This window comes from Anguilla rostrata, chromosome 1 (genome assembly GCF_018555375.3).
Source record: "Anguilla rostrata isolate EN2019 chromosome 1, ASM1855537v3, whole genome shotgun sequence".
Taxonomy (NCBI): Eukaryota; Metazoa; Chordata; class Actinopteri; order Anguilliformes; family Anguillidae; genus Anguilla; species Anguilla rostrata.
This window is the reverse complement of record NC_057933.1, coordinates 39,507,379-39,521,459: the sequence shown is the minus strand read 5'-3', so window position 1 is coordinate 39,521,459 and position 14,081 is coordinate 39,507,379. Positions and strand designations below refer to the sequence as shown.

The window sequence follows — 14,081 nt, the reverse complement described above, 5'->3', positions numbered from 1 at the left end:
TATTTGACTAAACCCCATTTACACAAATTTTCACAAAAAGCGAATGAATCGTTAGCCCACCGTTAGACGCCGTTACATCTGCGTAGATGTGTCACATTGTGCCCTTCATGGAAACGTAAATCAAACGATGAGGCCTCCGTACAGCGTTGCAGCATGTATGGTTATATCTTTGATCATGTGCAAAATCGTATTACAAATCTTTAGGCTATTTGTGTTACACGTGGTACCTTTAAGATGTCTGTTCACATTTTATATTAAGCAACCCCAAGAAAGGGTTTAAAGGAAGTTTGTTTGTTTGTTTGTTTGTTTTCTTCCATTTTGAACCTCAAAGATATGCCTATCAATATTAAAGATAGGCCTATCAATATTATTTGCAGAAACTTCTCAGAGTCTGCCGTGGGCACACAACCCGTCTTCCCGAGGACCATTCTTTAATGAATCATTTTCAGCTATTATTTGCTTCCAGCTACGAAATAATGGCTCATCTCAGCTCACTCCGAGAACATTCTCACATTTTCTTCTTCGGAACAAGTCATTTGATTTGTCATTTGGTGTCTATAATATGTTTTAAAGGCATGTAGTCTAATAGTGTGGATGGCCTGAGACCCAAATCCTACTGTTGCCTGCCTCCTGACAATGTCTGTACACAGATCTCTCCATCGTATTTCTCTCACTCTCCTTGCATCCCTTCGTTTCAGACTGGAGAGACTGGTGGAGGTACTGAGGAAGAAAGTGGGGACCGGCAGCGTCAGGACGGTGATCTGAAGGCGAAGAGGTCGGCTCCGGAGCGATCCGGCCGGCCACATCTGGCGACCAGGCTGCCGCGTTTAACACTGTGTAAACACCCCAGCCTTAACTCGGCAAACAGTTGTTAGAAGTGCAGCACTCAACCCACATTCCAAGCCCAGATCAAACCGAATCATAAATGTTTAACCACTCGGTTGCTGCGCGTGCTACACTGCCACTGTTATTTCCTGAATTGCTTATTACATTAGATTATATCATTATTTTAAAAAATGTTTTCGCTGTTGTTTGTCATCTGGCATTGGGTACTACTGGTATAGGCCTGATGTTAGGGAATTCGCCGTCTGTCACCCTGACCTGTTTTGACACGTTATCCATTATGATCATCACATTTATTGGATTATCTTGACGGAGATTTGTCCCGTATCTCGTTCACTTTTAAATGGTAAAGCTGCTGGAGCTCAACCCGGTGGCTTTCTCCGGTCACACTCAGTGTTAAATCATTATTTTATTTACTGATATGTTCGCTTTTACCAACGAACAAGGGAACATGACTGATAAAACTCTGCCAACGACGATAGGCCTACGACCCTTGCATTGATGGGACAATATACTTCGCTGTCTGGTCTATCTTTTCAAAAGTGAAATTTTTTTTTTGATTCAGTCAATCTTATTTTCTCTATACGTACATGTTTAGTGTGTTTTTGTTTGTGTTTTTAAGCAATGTAATAAAACACCCGTTACAAAAACATGATTTTATCTGCCGTTTGCTTTTTTAAAAAAAAGTTTCACATACTTTACTTCTGTGAATTGAGGGCAGGGCGTTTGGATTGACTATAGATACGAACGGACTTTCTCTGTATATCTTTGGTCTTCAGTCCAAAGCAGTGGCAGTAAACGCGTGTATGCTATAGCTAAACCAATTTTCACCTCGGAGTGCGATTAACATCGAATTAATGATAAAGCAGTGTCTGCATGATACTATTTGTATTTATCTAAAGCAGTTTATAAGGGCCCTTATTCGGAGTTTAGGAGGAAATTCCTTCTCTTAATTCTGCAAAATTCAGATTTAATTTAAGATACGCGTGGTTGTATTTGGTACTGTCTTCTAGTCAAATATTTTTGGAAAATATTAAGCGTAGTTATGATTTTAGATCATTGTTTTTCCGCCGGGGATTAATATGTAGCATAATAGCTTTTTTTTTGTTGCTATAGTCTACCTTAGTTTTATTAAGAATTGTCCTCGTCTAGGCTACTACACACTTTCTTTCAAGTGAATCTTTAAGGTCATAATTAGCCATTTTTGCCCCAATTGTGTTTACGATAATAATACAGCTATAGGCTACATCAATAATTACCAAAGTCATGTCCTGCCATGTTGTGGACGCCTCAGCTTATGTTCAAGACGGCTCTGTCGGATAATTTTCAGTGCTTTGTTAAATATTTGGAAGATTCACCATTTTTTCTTTGATCACTTTACTAAGTGAGGGTAGGCTGTTGTAGGAATCCATCCTCCTTTGGAAGGCAATGTTGGCTCTCTCTCTCCCCCCCCCCCCCCCCCCTCCACTTTGCATATTGATAATTTATAAACAGAACGAGGGCCAAAGAGATCAGGCAACCTTTGCCGACGACGAAATACTAAACAATCATTTCCGCATCGTTTACAGTTTCTTTTGTGGTATCGATGAGTTCACCCTCAAGCGCCCCATCGCGTCCTTCAAAAAGCATGCCAATATAGCAAGGTGTGTAGCAGCAGATGATCGATTATGTACTCAGAATGTGGTGGGTGCACTGCTCTGCTCAAGTTGGCGTTTGAAGGAAAAAGGGGGGGGGGGTGTACTAGGCGGGACCCGCCGCTGAGTTTCCCCTCCCCTTCAATAGAGCTGGACACTATTACAAGCTTGTCGATTCCACCTCCATTCGTAACCGTGGAGATCCCACAACCTGGGTGTCCTTCTTTTTTCTGAGCCCACAAGAGTCCTCCCTCTGTATGTTTCTCTGTTTGATAATCCTACTTGTCCTACATAACCACATTGTCTCAATACTTTGTGAAAGTCCAATGTTTTGTTTTACGTTGCCCAAATTCACAGTAGTGTACTCATTATTAATCCATAGGTTTTCCTGCATTAGGCTATAAGGGGTGCAGCCTATAGGCCTAATATATATATATATATATATATATATATATATATAATATATATATATATGTGTGTGTGTGTGTGTGTGTGTGTGTGTGTGTGGGTGTGTGTACATTTTGGGCTTTTTATTTTTAAATTAATGCCTGTCCGTATTATTATAATAAAAATATTCTAAATATCAAATTCAACGTTAAGATGTATTTTCTAATGTGCCTAGAGCTCTTTGTGTGGCACTTTTTCACCAGATCTTTTGCTCCGTCTTGCAGTGTGGAGTATTGCACCCCATGCTCACGCGGGCATCAAAAGGAAGGGAATCCCGATTAACCGTTTTGAAAACCGATCGCACGATGACAGGACTACAAAACAACTTTTTATACACTTTAATTAAAAACGTGTTCCGGCACCCCAACGTTGAATGGCCTTCAGAGAAAAGCGTGACTGATCCTGTTGCTATAACGACACCAAATCTTTCAAGTCTTTTCTTCTTTAATGCACTCCGTCAATCCATCCATTTATTCACTACGCACATTTTACTCCGATATCAACGTGGCTTTATTGCAAGCGATGCGCACTTAAAAGCACATTGACAACTGAAAAAAATCAGATCTGTTAATTAATCACAACTTACATTTGTGTTGGTATGTCATTACTGACGAATAAATATAGGCATATAGCCTATTCAGTCACCAGTTTAAGCAAAGAATTTCAACGAATGAAATTTGTTTCAAGGGGAGATTTAGCTTAGTATTGATTGATTTTAATGGTATATTTTTAGGTTACTTGGGTCACTGGGCATTGGTGAACATATTTTAATTAAAGTTAATGTCGTCTGTTTAGCTAAAACCGTAGGAAAACATGTTTATTAACCATGTATTTGACTTATGCAGTAGTGGAATTATTTAGCTTGATATCACAATATCAGAGCAATTAGCTTACAGATGCCCTAACGGTTTTATGTGTTATGATTTCTTAAGTATTTTTAGGTTTTTCTAGCATTTCCAACAACAGCAACAACAACAACACGTACACATGCGCACTCGCTTGCTCATTCACTCACTCGCAAATATTGAAATGAAGGCTGAACATCAATCTGAGGTTTTGTAAACTGACTGGATTTAATTGTCTTCAAAAACACGTTTTCAAATACAAAAATGTGATTTCTTCACGCGTTCTCTCTATTACAAATGGAATAATGAAGACACAAAACATGAAATGAGAGCAGACTTGCCTGAGGACCACCAACCTGACTTAGTGGATGCATATTAGGATGGCACAAAGCCCTAATAAACTTCTTCCGTATAATTTTTAATGGAAAACCAGCTGCTTGTAAAGCTGATTTCGGATAGAGATCTCTCCCTCTTCTCCCTCACACTTTGAAAGCTCTTTTCTTTCGCCTGTGATTCTGAAGGGGTATTGCTTTGCTCTTTTCGTTGGCCAAGCACAATTGTGTTATTGGAGATAATTAATTCAATCCCCATCAAAAGGTATTAGAAGCGCCTTGGCCCTGTAGTGGCTTTCTAAACTAAGAATGAAAAGGCAGAGAAGAAAAGTCTACGGGTAGCCTCGCTGATGGCCGCTTTTGAAGTAAAAGGGGTTGCGCATTGTTGTCGAAATTTTTGTCCATAAGGCAGAAGAAAGCGCCGCGGCTTTTGATGAGGGACGAGAAATGCCACATAAGTTGGAAAACAAGGCGCTGCTGAAGCCTCAGCCATGGACGCTGCCCGCTGATAACATATGTCACGCATTAATAAAGGCCGCTCGACTTCAATGAGCAGATTCAATATGCAGGGAGCAAGACGTCCAATTGAAAGTCTGGATGAAGGAAACGAATAATGATCAACATCATGATCAAGTGCATAAGTTGTATTTATCCTGCTATTATGATTATTATGATTATGATTATGATTATTATTATTATTATTATTAATAATAATAATAATAATAATAATAATAATAAATGATAATAATAATAATAATAATCTGAATGCAACAGCTTGTGTAGAACCGTGTGGTGTGTTATGTTTTTATGTTTTGACTGAGATTTTAAAATCTTAAGATTGAGCTTAGGTATTTATAAAATTAAAAGACAGATACAATGCTAAGTAAAAGTTTATACCTGATTGCATTGTCATATTTGCACATTAGAAACTTTTTCTTTTTCTCCAAAGAAAGTAGTCCGTTGCTCATTGGGTGCCAACATGGGAAAAAAAAAAAAAAAATATATATATATATATATATATATATATATATATATACATACTATATATACATATATGCCTGTATGTAGACTGTATGTAGATACGCACGCGCATACTCGCATTTAACTTAGATTGTAAACTTTTCCTGATTTTTCCTGCAAATGTTTATGATATTGCGGCTATTAATAAACATTTCAATAACTAGAGATTCTTATGAAGGTTTAAGCTTAATCAAAAGAAAAATTTAAGCAGGTGATAGGCTATGTATGTTGAGTTTCGCGAAAAGAAGTGATAGGCTGCTTTCATTTTGCCCTTACAGTTTCACTTTGAATGTAGTGACTCTTCATAGGCGCGCAGCAACGTTTATTTAGGCAGCGGGGCTAACTGTGAACAAGATCTGTCCAAAGTTCGGAGATTTCTCGTGCAAACAACTTTTCTCTTTAGTGGAGATTTTTAACACAAACATTTCTGTTTCATTAGCATGCCAGAATGGTTATCATTTAGAAAACGAAACGCCCAAGAACTTAACCATTTAAGGCTGGTGTTATTATTATGCAGCTGTTGCTTGACATTTTGTCCCAAAATCAGTGATTACTTGGAGTTCAGACTAAGTAGGAGGGTTTGCTGGGAGTTGAAAATGAATAGCCTATGTCTGGTGCTTGGTTGATCCGTCCAACCGATCACTTTCCATTGTTTGTTCTCAAATTGCCTACGTCCTGACATTTTACTTCGACAAAATAGAAATTAATAAGTATGTTACGTGATAAGAGAATTACTGGTCATTTTATTACAAGGCCTGTGGTACTTTGGCATTGTTAAGTAGATATTTTCTATTAAAAATTTGATATGGTTGCCACGCTTCAGGAAATGCGTTCTTGGTGACCCACTCGTGTTGACGTTTCTGGGCATCTGACTGCTTTAACCTAATAATTTCAGCAGTTGCCAAAACAGCATTTTTGTATTGACGACTAACCGATTTCTGTTGATACTGAGAAATGGACCACAAAACCCCTCTTTGATCGTGGTGAGTCTACCCCGAAAACATTCATTAGGAAATGTGCGTTCCTGTGGGAACTTATGGAAAATATAAATTAACTGCGAAGCGGGATCAAAGGAAACACTGAATGTATTGGATTTGTCCATTGTTGCTGAGCTGTTGGAACGTAAAAAAGGAATTAAAGCTATTTTACTTATTTGTTTTATTAACTCGCAAGCATATTTTAAAAAATGAGATTGACTCAAAGCAACATACATTTAGATCAAGCATTAACCACAGCCTAAATACCCTGACAGCCTGAACTAAATTTAATAAAATTGATTCCATTAAAAATTTAAAAAGCGATGGCCTTTTTGGTACGGGACGTTTTTAAATGAATTACATGAAATTCACAACTCGTTTTAAATTGGAAGGTGTAAAGAAAATAACATTCTGGACCCCTCAAAATATCCTTATCCGTGGGTGGCGCCGACGCATGCTGATTATTTTATAATGGATTAGTTGGTATAGTAACTGAAGATTATCATTCTGTGAAAAACGAAACATTATTTTCTGCCTGTCATAATAATAATAATAATAATAATAATAATAATAATAATAATAATAATAATAATAATAAATGTTTTTAGTGAGATGGAATTTATTGAATTCGTGTAACCATTCTTAACGATAATTAGTGATCTCTGAGATTCAAATAAAGATAAGTCTGAATAGTTTTCTGGAAGAGATGCGTTTGGCGACTTGATGACGATAGACACCAGAGTCCACCATTATAAAACTTGCTGAAATTACCGTCAATGCAACCGAATCTTATTTCATTTAAAAGGGTAAAACAATCGTCTTATCGCAAAGGCTACAGTCCCTGAATCAATTAACATAAATTTGGAGTATTTTCATATTATAGTGCCATTTAAAGAATTAATTTAAACAAAAAAAAAAAAAAGAACAACTTGTTTCACATGCGCATGCTTAACATTTAGTTGTATTTCGTATAATGATTATTAAGTCAATTAAATCTGGCAAAAGGAAACAACGAGTAGTTTTCATGAAAGCTTATAATAACAAGGTCTGTAATCATGCGCTGCGCAGATCAATGACGTTTACGTTTTTTAAAAAATATGGGACATTTATATAATTATGTGTAATTCCGAATTATTATTTTTGTTATGCTTGAATTAGGCTAATAGCAGGCGATAAGACAAAATATTTTTTCCGATTGCTGTCAGCTCGGTAACAGTTTTTTAATTATTTTTCCTACGAAAGACCTCTCGATTAAGACGATAACACGGCTGATTATACTATAAAACAATAATTTTACAACTGGGAAATTATTAATATATCACAATAAATTACAAACACATGCGCACGTTTAAATATATAATACCTCGAGATTAGGTAAATTTCAAGGATTTTTCTGCTTGAGATTTCTCGGCTCCGTCTAACGATTCAACTCTCCATTTTATTTGCGCAACGGGGGGCAATTACATGATAATTAAACGAATTTCACGGTTACTCAGCCAAAATGTGTGTCCACAAAATACCATGATCAAAGTCAAATCTGTTCAGGTTCACGGGCCCTTCGTGTAGGTTACAACTGACAAAAAGATGATTTGGCCTTTCTATGATATTGTTGATAAATCCATTTCAATGGGATATGCACACACGCATTTACTTCGTGAAGCACGCATGCAAGGCCACCTTTTTTGTTATAGGCCGGTGAAATACTGTTCCCTTGACAAAATTTAAATATGTAGTAAATTAAACAAATTAGCTTATGTTTTGAAAAATAATAACGAAATAAAATAACAGGCGATTCAATGCTTTTTAGTTATAGACAGATTGCATGGATAGTAGGTTGTAGGCCTAGATAGTTTCTGTAAATTCAAATGTCGACCAAAATGTGTAACAATGAAGAAATCATTGATTGGTGTAATATATTTAAATAATTTAATACATTAATATGAAAGAAACAAAAACAATATTTACTTAAGAATCGATTTACACATAGCCTGCAACCATCACGGGACGATCAACGGAGAACGTCGTTGTCATATTTGGCCAAAATTGTTTTTAATTAAATTGCCACCCAGTTGTAGTGCGTCTCTTATTTATACAGCAGGACAAGCACTTTCAAATTTTGGATACCCTTTTTTGCGTTTAGGCTTAAGACATAATAAAGTTACATGTAATTACAAGCAATAAGTAAATCAAGATAAAGTTTTCAATTTTTTATTTTAGAATGAACAAGCAATAAATTAAGGACATCGAGTTGCACAAAAACAAAGGGGGAACAAGCAGATACACGAATGAACGCAGACATGTACGCCTTTAGTCGTGAGTCTTTGACTTCAAAATACAACAAAAAGACTGCGCTTTTGCTTCATGAAGAAATACATATTTTATTTATAATTATGCATTTCCACGGTTGATGAACGTTTTTAAATACAAAATCTGGTTTTTAAATGTATTTGTTAAAAAAAGCAAATGATCCAAAGCAACGAATAAAATGACAACATCCATGTGTAGAGCATCTGAAACAGACAGATGGTTTACTGATTTTTTTCTCTCCTTTTTCTCTTTTATAACCTGCATCACTCCATTTTTCACAAAATCTTATTGACCTTCATTCATGCACATTGTAACACGGCGGGTAGATTGGGGAATACACGATTATTTTACAAGCTGGAAATTGTTTTAAATACACTGGCAAAACACCTGCAATGATTTCCAACTGGGATATACAATCATTCAAAGGACACACTTTACAGTATATTTTGTTTTTTACATAAACGTTGTTATACATTAAAGTAACAGTCCTTTATGCACCGAGTGCATGCAAAAATAAAATAATATTTTCTGTCGGTTTCTCTTCAATACAGTAGAGTAACTTGGGACGAGACTAAGACGTGTTAAGAACAGGTCTCGAATACACACCTTGATAGTAAGACGCTTCTATTGCTGATGGGTCCATGCTGGCTCTTCCGGCCATGGAGGCGCTGCCCAGAGGCAGGCTGGAAGAAATGCCTGACCCGTATGAAGAATATTGCAACGCTTGCTCGTAGGCTTTCAAGTCCAATTTGTGCTGTTGCTCTGAAGATGACATTAGATTATTGATGGAAAATGGGTGGTTAAAGGAATAATGGGGATCTCCCTTGAGGTGCAACTGAGACTCGTGGGACATCGAGTGGGGGGGCAAGGGGATGGAGGACAAGGCAGTGGCTGAAGTGGCCGCAGGGTGTACCGGTGGCCCGCTGCCCTTCAGTTCGGAGGTGCTACTGCTCGTGTGGTCCATGCTGTGCGGACTAGACGATTGGTTGGAACTGGAAATGGAGTTGGTGTCCATATGGCTGAGCTTAGTGTTGCCACTGTCGTTTGGAGGCGACCCTGACCCGCCGGATTGGTCTTTCCTTCCATCTGATCCTTTGCTCCCAGACAACTTTTTCTCGCACTTAAAGCGTTTCTGTCTGCGGAGGTAACAACCGTTCTCAAACATATTTCCAGAGTCCGGGTGCAGGGCCCAGTATGAACCTTTCCCCGGTTTGTCTGGTGACCGGGAAACTTTGACAAAACAATCATTGAAAGACAAAGAGTGTCGTATGGAGTTCTGCCATCTTTGCTGATTTTGACGATAATAAGGAAACAAGTCCATTATCCATTGGTATATTTCACTTAACGTTAGCATCTTGCTGGGCGATTGCTGGATAGCCATGGTTATCAGAGATATGTATGAATAGGGCGGCTTGGCATGCGGGTAGCTTCTTCTGAACGTTTTGGTGTCCCGTGCCCGATTCAGGTTGGGCTGTGCGTATGCCATAGGGCTCATGGCCGGGCTCATACTTGTGTAAGGGGTCAGCGTGTTCATGGTTGCCTGCTGAGCGGACATGGCGTTCATGTTGGTGGGGCTGAGGGCAGCGCCCATCGCTGACACTCCGCCTGTCATTCCGTTCATTGCGGTGGCTGCGCCTGGAGGCATCCCTGCCATTGTTCCAGGGCTAAGTCCGGCGCCCAGTCCCGGGTTCGCATAGGACATGTTGAAGGAACTGGAGGTCATATTTCCGCTGGTTGACATACCCATATAGTTCATACTGTTCATGGAACCAAGTCCTGCATTCATGCCGCTGTTGGGCACGGATGAGTATACCTGAAATAAATCAAACAATAATAATAATAATAATAATAATAATAATAATAATAATAATAATAATAATAATTTGTATTGACCTTTAATGCACACATTTTAATTTTCAGTATTTAGTTAATGCCCCAATGTTTTTGACCTCGGTTTATTCATTAAATTGTAATCGTAGTGTATGTTCGAACAGATTGCATTTTCTGGTATCATTCATTGCAAATTTGAAGACAACAAGGGATGATAGCAGTTAACAATTGACAAAGAAAACCCTTATCTCTGCGACTCATCTATGCCCCATACATGGGTTAGAACATAAACATAAATAGGAACATCACGATCACGCGTATGTCCTTAAAGTACTTCTACAACCCCTCATAAGATTAAGTAAAAGCCCATATTGTGACTAATTGTTCATGCCAGTTGACAATTTAGCCCTATTTTGCGTCTGAAGGAAAACTATTAAACTTGACTTTAAAATAAACACTACACACTAACAATTCTACAGAACACGAATACAAAATAGGTAGAATGACTTGACCCTAACTATTCACGAGGTGTTTCTCCTTAATACAGTATATAGCCGATTATCAACGCAAAATATCACAGGCCAAATTCAATGGTAAAAACAAAACTTGAGTATTTCAGATAAGAACAAAACAAAAATACGTTTTCCATCGATGATAAATATCCGCAAGTTAAAAGCAAGACTGAGTTACTTAAGCGTCCTGAAGCTGCCTCGCTCCCCTTGGAACCCAGGACAATGTATGTACATTTTACTTTTAGTAAAATTTACTTTGTAATTTGGATAATTCTGTGAGGTCAAAGAGTTCCCTCGCTGAGCCACAAATTACATCGTTAAGATCCATGATGGGCAGCATCGGAGTCCACTGCTGCCACCAGGCGGGTTCGGCATCATTGTCCTTTTTAAGATTTAAACCGAAACCTTTTTCAAATTACACTAGTTTCTAAATGATACCACGCGGTGGTTAAGCAGGCTATGCGATTTAGTGCTGTGTCACGGCAATAGGTGCATTTACAACATACAGATGCGTTATTGTAGAGTAAATTCATTATTTTACATCACAGTGAAAAAATACATTCTTTCGTCAAACTCTCAACGTTCTTTATAATTTATGGAAAAATACCAACCTCTTGCGCGTCACTGTAATAACTGCTCCAGTCTGGAGTTTCATGTCCTTCCATCTTCACTGTACCTAGCATTATGGTGGAAAGCCGCAGGTCGTCAGCATTCAATCTTCGCTCAAAAGTTTCAGGAGAAAGGAATCCTCAGAGGCAGTTCACTGTCTCTGGCACCACCGTGGCAAGAAGTGCAGAGAAGAGTGTGGAAGTGTTGAGTGTAGAGTGAGTTAGAGTTTAGCTGTCTCCCTAGGCTGTTACGTAAACGGTACGGCCCACTTCTCCTATTTTCATTTGCTCAGGTCCCACGTCGTTTTATTCGCAGGCGCAACACCTACATTTCATTCGGTCTTCCACCTGCAGCGGTGTTGCCACTGGTAATGGGAACGATTGACTTAAACATCTGCCAAAAAAAGACTAGTAGGCTAAATTGTACAACTTCTATGATACAGGCTACGTAAAAATAGAGAGAAGTCGGCAGGCAGGCGTACAGCCAATCCTTGCAGCTAATTAGTTTAAATGATTTGTATAGCACGAGTAATAAAAGATTTTTCAACAGATCCCTATTTAAATACAATGCATCACGAGATTACTCAACACCACCCATTTTCAAGCACAGTGCAAGAACTTCAGTTTACTCGAGACGGTAGTTGTTCGAGACTGATACTCGGCGCAATAGCCTACATATTTGTCTATAGTGACTTATTTTGCACAGTGTGAATGCGAAAATTTTATGGCAAAAAAGAAAATGTCTCTCTAAATTATTACTTACTTATTATAATTATTGATAAAATTAATTGGGACATTTAATATTATGATACATTTTCCTATTTCCTATTCATTTTTTTCGTGCGAGACACCGAGACAGGTTATACACTATGCAATGTTGAGCGAAATAGTAATTTAAGGAGTTGTGCTTTACGTAGGCTATTTTAATTCATAATATGCAATGTTCGTATGTTGGCCAAAACATATGAATCAGTAATAGACACTCCGATGGCTAACATTAGCCTATGTAATAGTATCCATACCTCTTTCCATTGGCTATAATTATACTAAGGAGTATATTAAATTTTGGGATTTGTATTTAATTTAATTAAAAAACAAAACATAACTACGGCTGGTATTTTGTATATAGCTACTTCTGTAGCCTATTGCACACAACCAAGCAATATGAGGCACCGAGTAATTCCGCTCCGTTTAAGCTTTTTGACGGTAAAAAGCTGTGCAATTTCAAAATGACTCACAACAGCGCCTCCCACAGCAACTGCCCTTGCCTACTCCTGTTCACACAATCATGCAGCTAGCTCAAACATTCGGAATGCACCAAGCTTTACCGAAATAGAATTCCATTTTCAAATTGAAATGATATTTAACGTCGGTCGAGGAGCATCATTTTTGAATACATATTTATAGAAATACTGTTGACCTTTTGGTGTGTGCATTCGACGATTACTCTTCTGTGAGTTCACAAACCCGTTTTAATTGATACCCAGAACTGAAATACTGTAGTTCAACAGTACAATTTATTTTCTGCGTCCTCCAGAGTTCCTTGGTCCTCCAGAATTTCTGTCAGTAAAGCAAACTTTATCTTGCGAATTCAAAATTCAGAATTAAGACCCTCCAGTTGCGTTTTTACTATAAAGTGTGTGTGTGTGTGTGTGTATGTGTATATATATATATACACTGAGACGGTAAACTCTGCCCATTGTCCTGATGGGGACATTTAAGTGCTTGACATAATCGGTTGGGTGTAAACGACCTATCCACTTCCATGTGCAACCTTACGCAGTCTGTTTAACACGGGCCACAGTGTCTCCTTCTACTGTGAATCAATTTATGTGCGAATAACACGGGTAATTATCACCCAACATAGGATTATCCCAGAGTGATTTGTAACCGCATTAGCCAGAGGAATCGATTTGTAGGCAACTGAGCAGATTAACACCTGTCACCAAGCAGGGAAAACAGCCTACACTACAAACTTAAAAGCACATAAAAGACAGCTCCAGAGGTGGATGTTGTTTGTCAGTTTTTCAAAAAAATCATCTTGAATCCATCACATTGGAAATGTACCTGTGGACTTTTTAAATTTTTTGAGCGGGACTGATATCGATAGAATAGTTATCATTAAATTCACTGTAAAATGCCCAGTGTTAATTCAACTCTAACAGAGTACATCGACGAGTACAACGGGGACCATATATCCTATAGTTGATCTAATAATGAATATTTTACTGAATGAATCAGTAATTTGGACAGATACGAATAAACATGCGTATAAATCCAAAGGCAGCTTAAGAATTCATAAATTCCCTATATTTTATAATTAAAATAAGCTATAGGCTAAATTTGCAGTTGCAGTTGCGTACGTATAGAAATTTGTCGATAGGCTATTTCATTTGATTTATTATTCAATTTAATTGTAACCACTGCGAATCGTAAGATGAAACTTTAAAATACACAATAGAACATCTATAAATCGGAACTCATTTAACGTAACATTTTATGTTTTATTTTGCAATAGTTCAAATGTACTCTTATTTGAAAACCGACAGTTGAAACATCCCATTTATTATAAAAAATAAAAAAATGAATATGTCACATTTTAAATAACTTTTGGTTGTAAACCTAAACTAGCTTATTTGATTGAGGTGAAATTAGTATGTTGCACAGTTCTCAGCTCTCGGGTTTTGAAATGAAAATGAAATTTGTAGGCTACATGAATAGCTGAC

At 37.7% G+C, this 14,081-nt stretch overlaps 2 protein-coding genes across 8 annotated transcripts in view; one reads left to right on the top strand and one right to left on the bottom strand.

The window, feature by feature from the left end:
- Window positions 1–1,498, top strand: part of mipol1 (mirror-image polydactyly 1) — a 96,764-nt gene extending 95,266 nt beyond the window's left edge. For all 7 annotated transcript variants that reach the window (XM_064336363.1, XM_064336373.1, XM_064336382.1 and 4 more), the window contains one exon: window positions 699–1,498. In XM_064336363.1, coding sequence (XP_064192433.1) covers window positions 699–765 — 67 coding nt within the window. In that variant the 3' untranslated portion in view covers window positions 766–1,498. The remainder of the gene's footprint in view (window positions 1–698) is intronic.
- Window positions 1,499–8,290: 6,792 nt separating this feature from the next.
- foxa1 (forkhead box A1) lies at window positions 8,291–11,629 on the bottom strand. Its single transcript, XM_064336333.1, has 2 exons — window positions 11,359–11,629; window positions 8,291–10,218 (listed from the first exon to the last, which is right to left on the bottom strand). Exons 1-2 carry the CDS (start codon window positions 11,428–11,430, stop codon window positions 8,977–8,979), a joined length of 1,314 nt encoding a protein of 437 aa, XP_064192403.1. The 5' UTR covers window positions 11,431–11,629; the 3' UTR covers window positions 8,291–8,976.
- Window positions 11,630–14,081: the final 2,452 nt, after the last annotated feature.

Coding starts and splice junctions, on each gene's coding strand:
- foxa1 (XM_064336333.1), bottom strand. CDS start 11,430: ATGCTAGGTACAGTGAAGATGGAAGGACATGAAACTCCAGACTGGAGC. Junction 10,219..11,358: donor ATTACAGTGACGCGCAAGAG/GTTGGTATTTTT, acceptor GATTTATTTCAG/GTATACTCATCCGTGCCCAA.